This window comes from Microtus ochrogaster, unplaced genomic scaffold (assembly GCF_000317375.1).
Source record: "Microtus ochrogaster isolate Prairie Vole_2 unplaced genomic scaffold, MicOch1.0 UNK18, whole genome shotgun sequence".
Classification (NCBI taxonomy): domain Eukaryota; kingdom Metazoa; phylum Chordata; class Mammalia; order Rodentia; family Cricetidae; genus Microtus; species Microtus ochrogaster.
Genome location: NW_004949116.1, coordinates 4,822,903 through 4,842,855, shown reverse-complemented (window position 1 = coordinate 4,842,855; position 19,953 = coordinate 4,822,903). Strand labels below are relative to the sequence as shown.

The following is a 19,953-nucleotide window of genomic DNA, read 5'->3' as shown; positions in this document are numbered from 1 at the left end:
TGTGAGAAAACAGGGCCTCCTGTCTCCCTAGAATAACTTGGTATTTCTGGAATGCTGCTAACTGTATCACACAGCTAGTCTCTCACCCAAAGGAACCTTGCTAGAGCCATTGTTCATTGTGGCTTTGGAATTTGTTCTTAATGGAGTTACTACCAGGAAACCTCCGGACATACTGGTTCACCTCAAGCTGTACTTCAATTTTACTAGTCATTTTGTTTTTGAAGACTTTCATGACTTCAAGCTGCAGAGTATGGGGAAAGAATAAGCTTGGGCGAACACAAAGATAGCGAAAATAAGTTTAGAAAAGCTTTTTTTTCTTCTTTTTTTTTTGTCCTTTGGAACCCAAAGCAGGCTAGAAAAATTTACCTGGCCAACTTCCATCTTTCAGTAATAAATAGTCACACAGGAAGTGACTACCAGGAGCTAGACTTCATAATCTGATGTGATTGGCTAATTGACTTGAAAGGGAAGGGGATTCAGGGAATAAGGGCCCTTGTTGGGCTAACTACCTTTGATAGAAAAAAAAGTTACTCACATACTGAGGAGCCAGAGCCAGCAGTTATATTTTTATATTAGATATACTAATCTGTCTAACTCTCCTAAAAGCATCTTTATTTACAACCTTATGTTAAAATATTTTGGAACTGGGGCATGGCCCAGTGCATAAAGAGCATTTAGTGCTTCACCTGAGGACCTGAGTTCAACCCCCAATACCAGTAAAAAGCTGGACATGAATGCCTATGCCTGGAACCCAAACAGAGACAGGGAGATTTCTGGAACTTGCTGACCATTCAGTCTAACTAAAACAGCACACCTCTGGTACAGTGAGAGACCCTGTCTCAAGGAAAGAAGATAGAAACCAGCATATCAGCACACACTTCTGGCTGAGCACACAGAGGCCATCTGGACATACACATTCACATCACTTGCCTGAATAACTGCACTGCATGCACACACACCTATACAAACACCTCTGTACACATGCATACATACCTATACACACACCTGTATAAGCACACCTGTGCACAAACACATGCATACTTGTACATACACTTGTACAAATACACCTGTGTATATACGTATCCATACCCATAACACACACCTGTACAAGCACATGTGCACATATATGCACACACACACACACACACACACACACTTTACAGCCATTCTAAATGGAAAACTTTTTAATTGAAACCATTTTTCTTGTAAAAAAAAAAATCCTGTTCTGGCCAGGCAGTATTGGTACACACCTTCAATCCCAGCACTTGAGAAGCAGAGTTAGAAGGATCTTTGTGAGTTTGAGACCAGCCTGGTCTATAGAGTGAGTTCCAGGACAGTCAGGACTACACAGAGAAAACCCTGTCTCAAAAAACCAAACCAAATCAATCAATCAATCAATCAATAAATCAAAATTCTGTTTCTATTATTATCAACCACATTGAACCTAATAAGGCAGTGTGCAGTGCCTCTGGCTGACCGAGTCTTGCATATACACTGCTTGGCCACAGTACTGACTTCAGAAACACCTGTTATTCAGCTTTCCTGTTCCAGCTAGGAAACATTAACTTCACTCCCATGAGAAAGCTTTAAAAAAGTACAAGCAAATGATTGGAACTCCTAAACATTTATCTATGTATGCATGCCGATATTCTTTTAATGAAAACTGTATTCCTTATAGTTTTACTAAAACTAAAGACGCTGCTTTGCTGTGCCCAGGACAAGTTGCTATCTAGTGTTTCAGTCAGGATTCCTTCTGGCTGTGGGAGGCACCCAAAAGTACTAGGTCTCAGATCCCCACAACCTCCGACGCAGTGGTTTCTATCCCATCCACTGCTTTATGCCTTCTATCTACCAAGGTATGGTACCCAGGAAGTTGTCTTTGACTAGTTTCATTAGTGTTTAGATATTAAAACTCACACAGCTTTGAGAGGTTACGGCATGAAATGTTCTCTTGTCCTCTCCATGTGAATGGGCTAAAATCCTCAGATTAGATGCATATGGATTTCTACTGTTCACTAGTTGTCCCTTATTTAATGGGGATTTAGCTACCAAATTTATGTTTTATATATCAAAAGGTTTGTCTTTTATAATATAGGATAGCTCTTTCTACCCTGCTATAGGTGTTAGAGTTAACTTGTGCAATTTGAGGTGCACAGGCAAACTTATCAATTTTTTAGAGTTAAGTCATATTAAATCTATCTAGAGAAAATGGATATTTATATTTAAATATACCATAAATATTAATAATTTTATTCAATACTTTGATTTAATCAGAAGGAGCTCTTCTGTGGTTTGAATACTCTTTGTTAAGTTTGGGGTGTGAACTATTATGAAGGGGCAGTTTCCTTCATTTACACCTGATGATTGTGGCTGTACAACAAATAGTTACCACATATATACATTGAATATGAACCCCCAGCCATCTAGTTGTGGTAATTTTATGTGATTTTTGTGCATTTTATCAATATAGAGTATCACACACATTTACATTTGCAACACACACCAGCTATATTTTGTCTCTTTGCACTCCTGCTAGGCGGAGACTGGCCAGAGTGCTGAGCAATCTAGGTTACATTGTCATCATTTGATATGTAGCTTGTTTTGTTTTTTATTTTTTTAGAGACAAGGTTTCAGCCTGGCAGTGGTGGTGCACAGCTTCAGAGAGGCAGGTGGATCTCTGAGTTCAAGGCCAGCCTGATCTACAGAGTAAGTTCCAGAACAGCCAGAGCTACACAGAGAAACCCTGTTTCAAAAAACAACAAAACAAAGACAAACAGACAGGGTCTCTTGCAGCCCAGGCTGGCCTCTACAGCTCAGATGTAGCTTGCCATCCTTGCCAAGGATGTAGCTCAGTATCATCCTGGGAGCTGAATCTTGCCTACTTCATGAGCTGGAATTACAGGTGCGCACTGCCATACCTGGTTTATGTGGTGCAGGAAATTGAACTTCAGGCTGACTGTGCTGGGCAAGCAGCCTAACTACTGAACTACATCTCCAGCCCCAATAAACGACCTTCATCATAACAAACTCCATCCTAGTTCTGGTACTGGTGGTCAGGATTAGGAATACATTTAGGATTAGCTACACTTGAGGATCTTTTTAGTGAACTTAAAATGTTCATGCGAGTTTCTGTTCTTTTATACTTTAAATTTTTCCTATGTTTTCTATTTTCGTGGAAACTGATTTCAGTTCCATTTTGATCTTTAATGGCAGCAGGCTGTATACATGAGCCTCTTACAATTTTAACATGATTTCCATGTCCGTGGATGCCTTCCTCCTCAGTGCTTTCAGCCTGGTGATATTTTATCTTCCAGTGTTCACTTTTAAGTTACTTATCATCAGATGCTGGGTTCAGTAGCTAGGTTTGCTCTTTTTCTCCTATCTGTCTGTATGTCTCTGTCAGAGACCAGCTTATTCTGGTCTCAAATTCATTATCCTCCAGTTTCTGCCTCTTGGAGATGGCATCACAGGGGTGGAAGACTGCCTGTTGGGGATCCGAGAGCCTGGCATCCAACACCTTACCTGCTGAACAATCTCCCAGACTCATTCTTCTTTATTTGCTTGTTTATTTTTTCTGAGACAAGATGCTGCTATGTAGGCTTTGGCTGGCCTTTGAACTCCAAGCCTCCCAGTAATAGGCCACTATGCCTGTGCTCATTTGTTTTCTTTAATTGATATTTATTGAGCTCTACATTTTTCTCTGATCCCCTCCCTACCTTTCCCTCCCCCCTCAATCCTCCCTGAGGGTACCCATGCTCCCAGTTTACTCAGGAGATCTTGTCTTTTTCTACTTTCTACTTCCCATGTAGATTAGATCTATGTAAGTCTCTCTTAGTGCCCACATTGTTGTCTAAGTTCTCTGGGATTGTGGTTTGTAGGCTGGCTTTCTTTGCTTTATGTTTAAAAACCACCTATGAGTGAGTACATGTGATAATTGTCTTTCTGTGTCTGGGTTACCTCATGCAAAATAATGTTTTCTAGTTATATCAATTTTCCTGCAAAATTCAAGCTGTCGTTTTTTTCTGCCATGTAGTACTCCATTGTGTAAATGTACCACACTTTCCTTATCCATTCTTCTGTTGAGGGACATTTAGGTTGTTTCCAGGTTCTGGCTATGACAAACAAAGCTGCTATGAACATAGTTGAGCACATGTCCTTGTGGAATGATTGAGCATCCTTTGGATATATACCCAAAAGCGGTATTACTGGGTCTTGAGGAAGGTTGTTTCCTAATAGTCTGAGAAATCGCCACACTGACATCCAAAGGGTTTGTACCAGCTTGCATTTCCAGCAATGCATCATCAGAGAAATACAAATCAAAACAACTCTGAGATTCCATCTTAGACCTGTAAGAAAGGCCAAGATCAAAAACACAGATGACAGCTTATGCTGGAGAGGTTGTGGGGAGAAGGGAGCACTCCTGCATTGCTGGAGAGGTGGTGGGGAGAAGGGAGCACTCCTGCAGTGCTGGAGAGGTTGTGGGGAGAAGGGAGCACTCCTGCAGTGCTGGAGAGGTTGTGGGGAAAGGGAGCACTCTGCGCTGCTGGTGGGAGTGCAAGCTGGCACAGCCTCTCATTTGTTTTTTTAATATGAATTTACTCTGAACATTTTTGTTTCATTTTAAGTGTCTTATATCAATAGAATCCAAGAGTTTATGTATATAACAGGTAAATTTATCTCAGTTATATTTGATTTCTTACTATGCTTTAATTCCTCATCACCTTTTCTATTCATCATCCTCTCTTGCTGCTGCCTTTCCCCAATTCCGAGCTTCTGCAAGAATATTTGTGTGTGGGCCTACATGTGACGGTCAGAGGACCATCCTGGGCGTCAGTCCTTGCCTTGTTGGAGACAGGGTCCTCCCCCCCAACCCGCACTCTGTACTTCAATGATCTGAGTCTCCAGTCTCTACTTCCTGCCTCCTCCCAGGAGCTCCAGAGTTAGAAACATCCCTGCTAAGCTCTCTGGCCTTTAGATTGGTGCAGGGGATTTGAACTCAAGTCCTCACACTTGCACAGTAAGCTCTTTTACCCACAGAATCATCGCCTCAGCCTAACAGGAATATTTGTAAATTATTTCATTAAAAGCAGAAAAGTCAGTGAGGAAGAAATTTCCTCTTAATTTTAGTGAAATAAAAATCAATTCATGTATGACTGCAATCTTGCACTACTTGCACTACCTGCTGACCTAGCAGAATTTCTACCTGCCTGAATCTTGGAGGACAGGATGCCTGTAGGTTAAGTCTGTCTTCAGATGAGCTGGCAAAAATTGGTGGGATCTGTCAGACAACCCTGAACTTTATTATTGTCCCATCTTGTACTAAATGACCTTACCCTCCTACTGACTGGTCTATGACCACTGACAACTGCCATGATGAGAATGGAAAGAAGTATAAAAGAGCCCAAACAAACAAAAAAGTGTGCCTGGATTCCCAGGAAGAATCATCTTTCCTAATTGTTCATTTCTTCTACTCTGCATCTGAAATCTCTCAGTTTCTAACAAGCCAAGCAGATTTATACACATAACTTCCATTTCTCCTGTCTTTGTGCACAAATCTCCTTGGTACTCTATGTTTATTGGAGACACAATTTAAACAGAATAAAAAGACCCAGTTTGGGGTAAAAAATTGGTAACAGCAATAGTTAAAAAAATCATAGAACACAAAGGCTTATACAAAAAGGAACTCTGTGGTGGGCATGGTGATGCATAACTTCAATCCATAGCACCCTAGAGGCTGAGGCAGGAGGATCAGAAATTTAAGGATAACCTGGGCATAAAGGGTTAGAAGAAGATGTCTCATAAAAACAAAACTAAACAAACAAAAATTCTCTTTTGGCTTTCATCTCCACTAGCCCTGTATCTTTCTCACAGAGTATGAAGAGTCCTATTGTCTTAAACAAATGCATACCTAGATCCACCCATTTTTCATTTGTAGTCTATGCTTGTAATATTCCATACTTTGTTGTTTAGCCGAATTAGCTATCATGAAAGTACTTCCAGCTTATTTGCCTTGGGCTTTGTAACCGTTGTGCAGTTGACTCTGGTTATATTTTCTTCCTTTAAAAGTAACTATTGCTGTGGATGCGGCCCAGTATCTGTGCATAGACTACATGAGAAAATTTTAGTGGCAGTCAGCCAGTTGCCAGGTCCACCAGTAGCTGTAGAGAAGTCATTAGCACTGGAGAATGTTGCCAGGCTGTCTATCTTTGGAGGAAAAGAAGGCTGCTTGTATTAATGTCCATCTATTTATATAGAAAGAGATGCTCCACATAACAACCCCACATGACTTATGGAGTATGGCTGCTCTTTACAAATGATCACACTGTGCATGTGGTAACAGTAAGTCGACTCTCTTGAAAGGCTTTTGAGAAAAGCTTATGAAAAGTCAGTATGGAAGTTTAAAATCTAAAAATTGAACCATCATGCAGTAAAGCCGTGCCACACGTGGGTGCATTCCTAAATGTCCTAAATTGTAGAACAGACATACTGTACAGCCATGTTTGCTGTGCAGCTGTACAGCAGACAAGGTAGTGAACTAGCCTACATGTTCACCTTCAGGTGGAAAGAAAGAAAACAGGAAATGTGGTTGACATTGCTGGAAAATTGAGTGAGTTCATGTTACACGAAATACACTCTATTAGAAAGAGACAAATATCACTGTCCTCTCTGGAGCACAAGGTCTACACTCATAAATGTGTATGATAGGAGAGCATCAGAGGGACCACTTGGAAAGTTACCGTCAGGGAGGGGAACAGACAAATATCACTGTCCTCTCTGGAGCACAAGGTCTACACTCATAAATGTGTATGATAGGAGAGCATCAGAGGGACCACTTGGAAAGTTACCGTCAGGGAGGGGAACAGAGGCACAAGAGTGGCACAGCTACAGTGCATGACTGTTCAGTTCTTAGATTTCTTTTGAGAAACATCCATATTGACTTTCCTAGTGGGTCTACCAATAAATATCTCAGCAGCAGCAGTAAGAGCTCCCTTTCCCCCATACCCTTACCAGTGTGTTGTGGTTGTCTTGATATTATTGTGAACAGGGTGAGATAGGCTATCAGTAGAGTTGGATTTGCATTTCCATTTTGGCTAAGAACAGTGGCTGTTTTTTTTTTTTCATGTTTATTGACCTTTTCATGTTTATTGGTTTGTTTGGGCATATTTTTGGGTGTGTTTTGGTTCTTTTTTTTTGTTGTTGTTATATAGCCTAGACATTATCATATGAATAGTTGGCAGTTACATTTTCTCCCATTCTGTAGGTAGTCTCTTCAATTGTTTCTTTAGCTGTGTAGAAACTTTAAATTTCATGCAACACCATTTGCTAATTTATTATTTCCAGGGCTGTTAGAGTCCTCTTCAGAAAACCCTTCCCTATGTCTGTATCTTCAAGTGGTGTCCTTATGTTTCCTTTGAGTAGTTCCAGGTATCACATGAAGGTACATGTTCCATTTGGATTGACTTCCCCATGGGACGAGGGATCTAGCATCATTCTCGTGAAATCCAAATTCCTACCACAATTAATTGGGATTTGTTTTCAATGTGCTTTTGACATGTTTCCTCAGTAACTTGGTGGCTGTAGCTTGAGGGTTTATTTCTGGCCCCTCTGCTCGACTCCGTTTGCTTGTTTTTGTGTCAGCACCGTGCTGATTTTGTTATTATGACTGTAGTATACTTTGAGATCAGGTGTTAAACTGCTAACATTATTCTTTCTGCTCAGGATTGTTTTGGCTATTTTGTGCTTCTTTATCAATTTTAGACTTTTTCTTCAATTTTGTGAAGAACCTTATCTGAAATTTGATGGAGATTACACAGAATCTGTAAGTTGCTTTTACTCAAATGACCAGTTTTCATAATATCAATTCTGTAGCTCCAAGAGCATGAGAAGTCTTTCCATATTTTAGTGTCTCCGTCAATTTCTTCAATGTTTTAAATTTTCATTGTTTTTCAACTCTTTGGTTGTTTATTCCTGGGTGTTTTATTTTTCTGAGGCTATTGCAAATGGGACTATTTTCATTTCTTTCTCAGCATGCTTGTTATTCGTATATAGAAAAGGTTTTCTATTTTATCCTGTTACTTTGCTAAAAGTGTTATGGAGCCTTTTGGGTCTTTTAAGAACAAGGTCATATCATCGCAAAGCATACTATGACTTCCTTTTTTAATTGTCCCCATTTTATTTCTTTCACTTGCTTTATTGATCTCTTTCAAAAATTTCAGATACTATATTGAGTGGATCTTTGTCTCCTTCCTGGCTTTAGGAGGAATGCTTTGAGGGTTTTCCCAATTTAGTATAAAGGTGGCTAACTTTTTTATATATACACTTTATTATGTTAAGGTATGTTTGTTCTTTCCTGAGTTTCTTTGGACCTTTATCAGGAAGGGATGTTGAACTGTCAAAGGCTTCTTCTACATCTATGAGGGGATCACATAATTGATTTGTTTCTGAACTTACATGCTATATTGCCTTTGTTATTTTACAGATGTTGAACCCACCCTTACATCACAAGAATGAAACCAACTTCATCATGGTTGTCATGGCTTGACTGTGATGCACTGCCTATAGGCTCATTTATTTGAACACTTGGCCTCCAGCTGGAGTTACTGAGGATGTGGGGCATTTGGAACTGTGTTCTAGCTAGTAGAAGTGGGTTGCTAGGTCAGTCCTTGAAGGCTTTTGGGCCTGTACTCTGCTTTCTGATCCACCAAGATGTGAATAAGCTCCTGTCATTATGGGTGCATGTCTCCAGTTCTTTCTTATTGTGATGGACTCCCCCTCCTGGCACTCTGAGTCAAAATAAACCTCTCCAACTTTTGTTTCCATTGGTATGTTATCATAGTAATGAGAAGCTGTGCTGGCTAGTTTTATGCCATCTTGATACAAGTTAGTCATTGGGGAAGAGGGAGCCTCAATTGAGAAAATGGTTCCCTAAGATCAGACTGTAGGCAACCCTGTAGGGCATTTTCTTAATTAGTGATTGATGTGGGAGGGCCCAGCCTATTGTGGGTGGTGCCACTGCTGGGCTGGTGGTTCTATAAGAAAGTAGGCTGAGCAAGTCATGGAAAGCAAACCAGTAAGCAGCACTCGTCCATGGGTTCTGCATCAGCTCCTGCCTTGAGTTCCTTTGATCATTAACAGTGATGATATTAAATAAACCCTTTCCTCCTCAAGTTGCTTTGGTCCTGACTTGAGCACAGCAATAGTAACCATAACAAGCACAGAAACATAAGTAACACAATGGTGCATGTTCTTTGTGGTGTGTCATGGATTTCAGCTTGCCTAGTATTTTTATTAATTTTTTTGTTGTATTTTTAAAAAAGCATCCTGCGGTCCCAGACCCAGAAACACAAACATGGTGTGTACTCACTCATAAGTAGATATCAGCTGTAAAGTAAAGGATACCCAGGCTACAGTCCGCAGACCCAGAGAGGCCAGGGAACAAGGAGGGCCCAAGAGGGATGGGAACTTGAGGGACTGGGTTGTGGGCTGGATGGAGGGGGAAGAATACTAGAAGAGACTGGAAGTGGGGCCATTTTGGGGTCAGGTAGAAACCTGATGCAAAGTAATTCCCATGACTCTACAAGGATACCCCAGCTAAGACTCCTAGCAATAGTGGAGAGGTAGCCTGAACTGGCCATTTCCTGTGATCACATTGGTCACTACCCCAATTGTCATCAGAGACTCTTTATCCAGTAACTGATGGAAACAGATACAAAGACCCGCAAGAACATTAGTCGGAGCCCAAGGAATCCTGCTGAAGAGAGGGAGGAAGGATTGTAGGAGTCAGAGGGGGTCAAGAACATCACAAGAAAACCCACAGAAACAGCTGGCTCATAGAAACTCAAGAGTCTGAACTAACAACCAGGGAGTCTGCATACCCAGGCCCTCTACATATATATGACAATTGTGTAGTTTGGTCTACTTGTGGTACTCCTAACAATGGGAGCAGGACTGTCCCTAATACTCTGGCTGGCTTTTGGGAACCCATTCCTCATACTGGGTGGCCTTGACCAGCTTTAATACAAGGGGAGGTGCTTAGTGTTATAGCAACTTGATATGCCATGTTTTGTTGATACCCATGAGGCCCTGCCCCTTGCTGAATAGACACAGGAGGAGTGGATTAGGGGGCAGGAATGAGAGAAGATGAAGGAGGGGAAACTGTGGTCAGGATGTAAAATAAATAAAATTTAAAAAAATTAAAAATAGAGTAATATTGGCTTCAAGAAAGGATTTAGTAACATTCGTTTCTTTTTTACTTGACAGGTAGTTTGAGGGTCATAGCTTCTATTTTTTAAAGGTTGGGTAGAATTCAGCAGTAATCTGTTTGGTTCTGGGCTTTTCTTTGTTGCTTCAATGTCATTGTTGCTTCAGTCTTGTGTGTAGGTTGTTTGTATCCTCTTGATTTGATTTTGATAGGTCAGATGTATCCAGGAATTTAACCATTTATTTTAGTCTTTCAATGTTTGGGAATATTTTCAAAATATTCCCTAGTGATCCTCCAGGATTTTTTTGGTGTGTTGTAATGTCCCCCTTTCCCCTCTAATTTTATTATTTTGGGCCTTTTACAACTAGGTTACTTTGGCTAAGGGTCCTTGATCTTATATATCTTTTTAATGAACCAACTCTTCGTTTCACTGATTCTTGGGCTCTTCCACTCTCTGTCTCATCAAGTTCTGCCCTGATTGTATCATCTTGGGTTATATTTGTTCTACCTGGAAATCTTGAGGTCCATCTTTGTTAATTTACAGAATTATTGGATTTTTAACCTAAGCATACCTCATTTCTATGAACTCCCCTACACTGCCAAGATTCTAATAAGCTGCTTTGCTTCTCATTCTTTTCTAGCTTTACAATTTCCTCCCCAGTGTCTTCACAATCATTAGGAGCATATTTGCTTGCTCCCCATACATGTGTAGGTTCTAAGGTTCTTGTTATGGGTTTCTTTTAATTTGGCATTTGGTCTATTAATGCCACTGTGATCTGATGCATCATTTTTTATTTTTTGTACTTAGCGACTCTTGCTTTATGGACTAAAATGTGATCTATTTTGGAGAAAAATCCCATAGGCACCTGAGAAGAATCTGTGTTTCATAGCTGTTGGATATAACAATTCCTACATGTCAATTTGAGCTACAGCAGTTTTCTCTGTTGAGCTTTGGGTCTATGTTATCTTTCTACTGGTGAGAGTGGGAGTAATTATTTCCCATATTATTATTTCTGGGCCTATATGACCCTTAATATCCAGGAGTGTATGATTTACAAAGCAGGGTATACCAATGTCCAGTGCTTATATACTCCCATCACTGCACATTCTTGATGGAGTTTATAAAATTGTAATCACCTTATTTATTGCTTCAAATTTCTGACTGAAGTCTGCTTTTTTTTTTTCTCTTATGTATGTATGTGTTCAGGTGGGTATGTACATGCAGGTGCTAGTGTATGCCAGAAGGTGATGTCTGGTATCTTTCTCAATTGCTCTTCACCTTAACTTTTATAACAGAGTCTCTCACTTAACTAGGCTGGCCGGCCACTGAGCTCCCAAGGTCCTTCTGTACTTTGTCTATGCTACTTTTACCTGGGTGTTGAGCATCAGGTCTTCTTGCTTGTGCAACATGTTATCAGCTAACCCATCTCTCCAACCCTTCAAACCTGCCTTCTCAGCTCTCAGCTATCAGCATAACTATTCCTGCTTGCTCCCAGCTTCTACTTCCTTAGTATAATGACTTTCATCCTTTTACTTTTAATTTGCTCCCCCCCCCCCCATGGACATCAAATAGTTAGTTTTTGGCTGTTATCAGGAGCCTCAGACCACAGTGTTGTCCTTTTCAGTGAAGTGGTATTGGTGCTGTAATAGACTCATAAAGCCAAGAGGAGCCTTTGTGCAAGGGTTCTCAGCTCTTCCCTGCAGGATAGAAGATGGTTGTGAGCGGAGAGATCTGCCTTCATGTGATGGCTAGTCCTAGTTTTCTTTGTCATTATTAAGAGAAACTGAAAGTGTTTTCTTTCACTTTCATGGGAGGAATTATTTGGAGATTCTAAAAAGCTCCAAGAAAAATGACAGTGGGGTTCATTTGCAGCAAGTAAAGATACAACAAATGTTTTCAGTGTCTGGAAAGCATTTTAAGACATGGAACAGAAGCCGGGCGATGGTGGCGCACGCCTTTAATCCCAGCACTTGGGAGGCAGAGGCAGGCGGATCTCTGTGAGTTCGAGACCAGCCTGGTCTACAGAGCTAGTTCCAGGACAGGCTCCAAAGCCACAGAGAAACCCTGTCTCAAAAAACCAAAAAAAAAAAGACATGGAACAGAGCAATCAGGGCTGGGCCTCAGACACTACTGGGCCTCCCTTGACTTAAGAATACAGCCTCATGAACCTCCATAACTTCACGGGGCTCTGAAAACAACCACCAGCATTGGGTCTTCACATGTTCTCAGACCATGTGAGTTAATCTGCCGTGTCACACTCTCATAGATAAATTAGTGTAGTGAGGACCATCAACTGATTGTCATGACTGCTTTATGTGACAGCAATGTATAGCCTAGACTTTCCAAAGTCATTACATGTAAACATGAACAAACTATCCACATACTGATGGTAAATAGTTTTCAAGTCTGTCTTAAAATTTTGCAAAAGCGAACAATGACACTGACTTGTAAGCCATATATTATTGCACAGAGAAATTATAAAGAGCTTCTGGCTCAGTGGTATTTTTGCCTGTTGTCACAGCTTATGCTTCAACTTACGAACTTAGGACCAGCCTAGTCAACATGAGACTGTCTTAAGAAAAAACAAAAAAATTATAATTACTAAGAATGTCTCAGAGAACAACACTGACCATCAGTCCACTGAGTATAATACCCAGGAGATAATACCCAGGAGAACGCAAAAAGATGAGAACAATTACAGAAGGCATAAGTCTGGATGGAAGATGAAACAGCTCTAAAGACAGGTGTCCAGAAAACAAAGTGCCTATCCTGGTTTGATTCGGGGTAGCATCCTGACTAATGAGCAGGGACAGAGATGAGACCTAGAAGGAAGGCTTGCGTGCTGCCTTCTTTATGGGGAAGAGGAAAACAGGAATCTTTTCACCCAACAGTAGATAGGAATGAGGAATTCTCTTTAGAAATTCATCCCTACCCCAGACATTCTGTGTTCCTTATTCAGTTAGGAGAGGTCAAGGTTTTTTGAGATATTTTGTTTTCTTCTTGGTCAAATCCAACTTGGTAGGCAGCCCCTGTAGCCTTTGTCTTTGGGTCTCCTTATAGCCAAAGGCAGGAGCTTTTTCCAGCCGGACCAACCAGTCCCTCTGGTATCTTCCAGCCACCACTTCACAATGCAGTATGCAAAGCCCTTAGCTTAGCATCCACATCACATCTGATGCCAACCTACTCTTCAAGGAAACTCAAGTGTTCTTAACTAAACATGAGGAACAGTGACAATCACAACATGCCAAATGTTCTAGTTTACATATTCTAATGACTGTGTTGCTTGGAACAAAGACTTAGTGCCTGAAGGGGCTCTAGTCAGTCCAAGCAGGGCAGACATGCCTCTGGAAGGCCTTGCCCTTCTCCCCCATTCCTTCTGCCTTGCTAGAACCCATTAGATGACACCCCTAAACCTAGCAACCAAGTCTGCTCCCTTATTTGTCCACTTGCTCTTCCTGAGGCTGACTATGAGGGTACACCTATCAAATTTTGAAATCCAGCAATCAAAAGTCCCCTTTGGTTCACCTAATTAACATGCCCAATAAAAATAAAAAAAACTCATCCAACACAGTGAGCTTTCCCTTTTACATTCATAAACTGCCATTTGCTTATGCGCCATGCCTGTCTCATTGTCCTTCCAGGATAAATACCCTTTCTTCCCTCCCTCCTTCTCCTTCTCCCATGTCCTCTATCTCTTGTCTTTCTCTTGTTTCTTCCACTTTGTCCCTCTGGGGCAAATAAATCTCCTCTTGTGCTGACAACTTGGTCTTTGGGTGTCTGTGTTGATACCAGTCCCTTCAGTGCCTAGGAAAGGTACTAGAAAAAAATTATTTTGCTTTAATAAATGTAATTCTAGCACAGTTGAAATGGGCTGGCTTACCCAGGTAAGGGCAAAGCCATACACAAGGTCACAGACACTCTCAGTTCTTCCTCTAGGCAAGGTCTGATGGGACCAGGAGTTATGTGATTGTGATCACTCAGTCTTGTGCCTAAAGGTGGCAATAACTAGGAAAATAGTTAGAAAATAAAGAACCATGTTTTACTTTCTTTATTGTTTATTGTTTTTATTAGGAATCATGTTTTTCATTAAAGGCTATCTGTTATATTCATCATCCTAAATGAAAGAACACACAGCTAAGCTAAACATGTCAATGGTACCTACATAGGGAATGATGGACAGCACAGTGTGACTATGAGACGGGATCCTTTTCTTCTTCTTCTTTTTTTTTTTTTTTTGTTTCTGAGCTAACGTCTTGGCTCTCCTTTCATTTTTTCTTTAAAAAATATTTTTATTTTTTATTTTATGTACATTGGTGTTTTGCCTGAAGGTATGTCTGTATGAGGGCATCATATCCCCTGAAACTGGAGTTACAGATAGCTGTGAGCTGTCATGTGGGTGGTTGCTGGGAATTGAACTCAAGTCCTCTGGAAGAGCGGTCAGTGCTCTCAACCACTGAGTCATTTCTCCAGCATGATCTTTTTCTTCTTTGAGATGGGGTCTTGCTATGGTGCTTAGGCTAGCCTCAAACTCCAGATTCAAGCAGTCTTTCTACCTCAGTTTCCCAAGTGTTGGGACTATAGATATGGATCATCATGTCTGGCTGAGGAGTTTATCCCAGTGGTCTGAGGTTGGCATGCTGGGATACCACAGTGTTACCATAAACTAACACTAACTGTTACCAAACCTAAAACAATGTACATGAAAATTAACTTGGAAAGATATCAATGTTTGCAACAAATATAATATTTTCTGTGCCTACTATGTTTCTTTATAATTGATTTTTAGGCCTGCAGTGAACATACCAGGTGAGGAAAAGGGACCCACCCATGGTGGCTAGATCTGCCATCTTGGAGCAGGCATGAGAAAGGTTCTCTCTTCATGACTGGTTACTTCTAATACTTGCCAATCCTTTTTGTTCAAATGGAGACATGTTAAACATGCACCTCCCATGTAGTGGTTTGAAAGAAAATGGCCCCTAAAGGGAGTAGCACTATTAGGAGGTATGGCTTGGAGGAAGTGTGTCACCGTAGGGGTGGGCTTTGAGGGTTCATATATGTTCAAGCCATGCCCAGTGTCTCAGACCACTTCCTTTGCCTGTACAAGACAGAGAACTCTCAGTTACCTCTGCAGTACCATGTCTGTCTGTAAGCCGCCTTGTCCCATCATGATGATAATGGACCTTTGAACTGTAAGTCACCCCATTAAATGTTTTCCTTTATAAGAGTTGTATGGTCATGGTGTCTCTTCACAGCAACAGAAGCCCTAACTAAGACACCCTACACCCTGCCAAGTAACATAAAAAATGCAAAGCGAGCATAAGCAAGCACAGGCAGGAGTTGTCTGTTTCTGTAATGTGGTGATCCTACGAAGTTCAGCCAGCTACTGGGAGATAGTAGTGAGGTCTCCATTTTCACTGATGTTATTAGCATAACTGGGGACACTTAGAGTTGTAAAAGCTCAATTTTACCTTATTTTATCAGAAAATGGTACCATCAAACAGCACACAATGGTCAAACCAAAGCTGATTTGAATACCATTTTTCATGCAATGAGGTTGGAGGTCACTAAGTTGAGCAAAAAAGCTCTAAAAGTGAGCTGCAGTCTCACTGCCTGTTGACTTTACCAGTCCTGAATATTTACCCATACAGACCATGTGTGTGTGAGCAGGTAGTGGTACACACCCACCTTTTCTTCAAAGAACTTTCTTCTTAACTTGGCATCCGTAGGAGGGACTATTTTCCTTAGGTTTCTGTACCACTTCCTAACGATATACCCTCTCCAGTAGGCTTGGACTCTAAAACACAGAGATGTAGAAATGATGACTGCCTAATAGCCTCATTTTTAAATTAAAAATTCTTTTATTTTATTATGCATATGAATGTTTTGTTTACATGAATATCTATACCACTTATGTGCCCAGTGCCCATAGAGGTCAGAGAGAACATCCAATTCACGACAACTAGAATTACAGACAGTTGTGAGTCACACCATGTGGGTGCTGGAAATTGAACTTGGGTCTTCTAGAGCAGTGAGTGGTTTTGACCACTGAGCCCTCTCTGCAGCCCCTAATGGCCTTATTTTAACAAGTACTCCTCCCAGCCTGGGCTGCCTAGTGACCTTCTGGGTAAGTAATCAGCCTGAACTACAAACATTTGTCTCCCCTCTGCAGGGCATGGAGGACACTCTTACCTGGTGGCACACTTTACTCTGAACAGGCGGGCCCCATCATGTATCACTCTGGTTTGATATTGGTTCTTTCTACAGAGGGGACAGGTTTTTTTATTTGTGAACTTTTCAAAAGCCTGAAGGCATGCCTGAAGAAAAGGATTTCACTTTAACCTTACAAGTCATTACTTATAAACAACATTTTTACTTCTCATGTAATTAGTGTTTTCTCAAGTGAAACTCAGTCTCATTTAGATTATGAAGTAGCTTCATCAGATGTTAGCACTTCCCCAGGAAACCTGTTTCAAAAATGACTTTCCACAAGAACATGCATGCAGAGACTTCAAAAACCCCTGAAAGTCAAGTGGCGTAAAGGTAAAATGCTATGTGTCAGACTGCCGTGCAAACAGCCAGCAGGAAGCAAGCTATCAGCAGCTTTGATGTGCGGCACTAACAATCTGCTACACAAACATCTGTGGGTCTGTCACAGAATCCACGATTTTCACCACAGGATGAGCTGCAGTCTACCCTAAAGCCATGTTTCTGACTACAAATGGTGCTCATGGATCAACAAATAGCTCTTTCAATGCGTGAGGGAAGGAGGCCAGGCCGAGGGTGGGGTTCCTTACCTTGTGGAATACGTGTGAGCAGGAAAGCAGCACCTGTCCACCCGGAGAGAGCAGAGTCCTGGGTTAGTAATACATCCTCTCGAAGGGCATCCGGATGCTTGAAGGTATCATTCAGACAGCTGAGCACTTTCACACTTACATTTTTAAGTTTAATATAGTATAAGCATATCATCGAAACAAAGCCAATGACCCAATACCATAAAACACATCATGCTTGATATTAATCCAGTAAAAGGAGTACCAAGGTAGACACTGCTAGGTAGATAGGGTGGGCATGAAGGACTTGGTAGGAGAAGGAGCAGAGACACAATAAGCAAACATCTTTCCAGGGTTTTGTTCAGCTAAATTACACTCCTCAACATGGGTGTTTTGTTTGCATTAATGTCTGTGTACCACATGCATAGGGTACTCATAAAGACCCGAAGAGGGCATTGGATCCTCTGGAATTGGAGTTAGAGGTGGATGTAAGCACCATGTGGGTGCTAAGAATTGAACTCCAGTACTCTGGATGGGCAGCCAGTGCTCTTAACTTGTGAGCCATGTCTCTAACCCCTAAAACCTTTTTCTGGACCCTGCCAACTGTAAACTTTAATTAAGTATTGTATTAAAATCATCTGTGGACTCAGTTTTTTAAAATATAACTTTCAAAGTCTTTTATCAACAGATAACATTCTGCTCTAAACAATGTAAGTCTTACATAATTCTAATAAATAATATTAGAATATTACACTTTTTGAGATACGCATATATTCATTATAGGCAAACAGTTCATGGTGATAGTTACACAAGTGAGGCCTGCACTTCACTGACATGTTGTCATATTTCTGGGTTGGTCTGTAGTGAATCACCTGAGTTCTGTTCTCACTGTTAGATGGTGTCATTTACTGCACAGATAAGAAATTACTTGAGCTGGGTGATGGTGGCGCACGCCTTTAATCCCAGTACTTGGGAGGCAGAGGCAGGAGGATCTCTGTGAGTTCAGCACCAGCCTGGTCTACAGAACGAGTTCAAGGATAGCCAGGACTATTTCACAGAGAAACTCTGTCTCAATAAAACCAAAAAACCCAAACCAACTAGAAAAAAACAACCCTCCCAAAACAAAGACAAACAAATAATAAAAAAAACCACAAAAAACCAACAAAGTATCATGAAAGTAATTGAGAAAATTATTTCTATTTTTATTCGTGTGTGTGTATGTGTTTTGCCTGCATGTATGTCTTATCTGTATGCCTGGTGCCATGGAAGTCAGAAGAGGGCATAGGATCTCCTGGAACTAGAGTTGTGAGCCACCATGGGGGTATTGGGAATCAAACCTGGGTCTTCTGGAAGAATAGCCAGTAAATACTCAACCACTGAGCCATTTCTCTAATCCAGAAAAACTGTTTTTAACTAAGAAAAAAAATCCAATACGGGAATACTAAGTGCAAGATTAACACAATACTGTTAGTATTTTAGCCAAATACTATAAATATAAATAAAATGACAAAGTTTAGAGAAATGCTTACATAACACCTGAAATATTTAAGTTTTTCATCCTTCATACAAACAGGCTAAACATGTACAGACAATAAATGAGGTTGCTGATGCTGGATGATTTTCTGCAGCTTTAATGATCTTGCACTCTGACACTAGATTACAAACTTCACTACACATGACAGTTCTGTGGTTCAATGGCTGACTGAAATCTTCCCAATATCCAACTCCTATGTAAGATTAGGTCCTCTTGGAGAGCTGGAAGGAAAGTATACTTTAAGCATCTTAATTCACATTACTGAACAGCAAAAATGGCTGACAGTGAAGCATTTCTAAGTCTGAGAGGTCAGGACAAGCCCATGAAGCTTGGGGTCCTCGGCTGGGACCTAAGCTTGGCTATGTGCTGGCTTTTCTCAGCTGCTGTCTCAGTGCCTACCATGTAGAAGCTAAGGCTACACACTATGTAAAAGCCTTGGGCAAAACCATATTTCTCCCCAAATTCTGAAGCATGAGTGACCTTGGCTCCTTGGAGCTGGCAGTTTAGTCAGGCACAGCAGTGGGTCTGCGTGACAGGGTCATGAGCTTTCTATGCACCGGGATGACCAGCCAGCTTATATTAAGAGCTGTGTGGACAATGATTCCATTTTATACCAGGATTCTCCCATAAATTCTTTGAAGATATTCAAAGCATCCTTTCATGCAAATGGCATACTTTGTACTTGGTGTCACACGAGTAAGTGGACACTGTCAAGTGGTGATGCTGTTTAGCCATACACATACATTTTAAGGGTAGTAGAGAAAATGTTAAGTATTTGAAAGTTACAAGGGAGCATGGAACTGTGTGGCTCAGTGACTAATACTGGGGATGCAGAGCCTGGCTGATCTAAAGCTCTGTTATGTACCTGAGGATGGAGCTCAAATTCTTCTTTACATATCGGGCATGGTTGCATGGAGTCCCCCTGTAGGAGGGATCTCTGCTTCACTCTCTCCCATTCATCTGACGACAGTGGCAATGGGGGAGGTGGCAAGAGGCCTAGTTTCTGGGCTACAGGAAAGATAAGACACAACAAAAACTCACGTATTTTAGCAGAGACACATGTAATTTTAGCATAGTCACATGTAATTTTTAATAGGCAACTATATGCGGATACTCTAGGGAGGCATTATAGCAACCTTCCACAATGCATATCAAGGTGCTTTTCTATGGAGGTATGAGTACAGTGATAAACCTGACATTCTCAATAATGATTTATGTTTTATACAGACTTTGTCATCATTCTGAATGCTAGGGATATTCAAGCAAGCAGGATTGACATTTAGTTGTATAGAAGTTGAAGAACACATTATTATTATTATTTTCCATTTTCGTCTAATTTAACTGTCAGCTTCTAGCCCTGCCTCCTTCCACTTAGCCTTGCTGCCCTCACCTTTACAAAGCACATCAATCATGTGCTACCTAAGAATACATTTTTTTTTTTTTTTTT

General features: G+C 40.9%; 1 protein-coding gene across 3 annotated transcripts in view; it reads right to left on the bottom strand.

The window, feature by feature from the left end:
- Positions 1-19,953, bottom strand: part of Rnf32 (ring finger protein 32) — a 39,115-nt gene that overhangs the window by 12,614 nt on the left and 6,548 nt on the right. For all 3 annotated transcript variants that reach the window (XM_026789379.1, XM_005367462.3, XM_013353888.1), the window contains exons 4-7: positions 19,372-19,514; positions 16,997-17,029; positions 16,392-16,516; positions 15,888-15,996 (exon numbers count right to left, since the gene is read on the bottom strand). In XM_026789379.1, the coding sequence (XP_026645180.1) occupies positions 15,888-15,996; positions 16,392-16,516; positions 16,997-17,029; positions 19,372-19,514 (410 nt within the window). The remainder of the gene's footprint in view (positions 1-15,887; positions 15,997-16,391; positions 16,517-16,996; positions 17,030-19,371; positions 19,515-19,953) is intronic.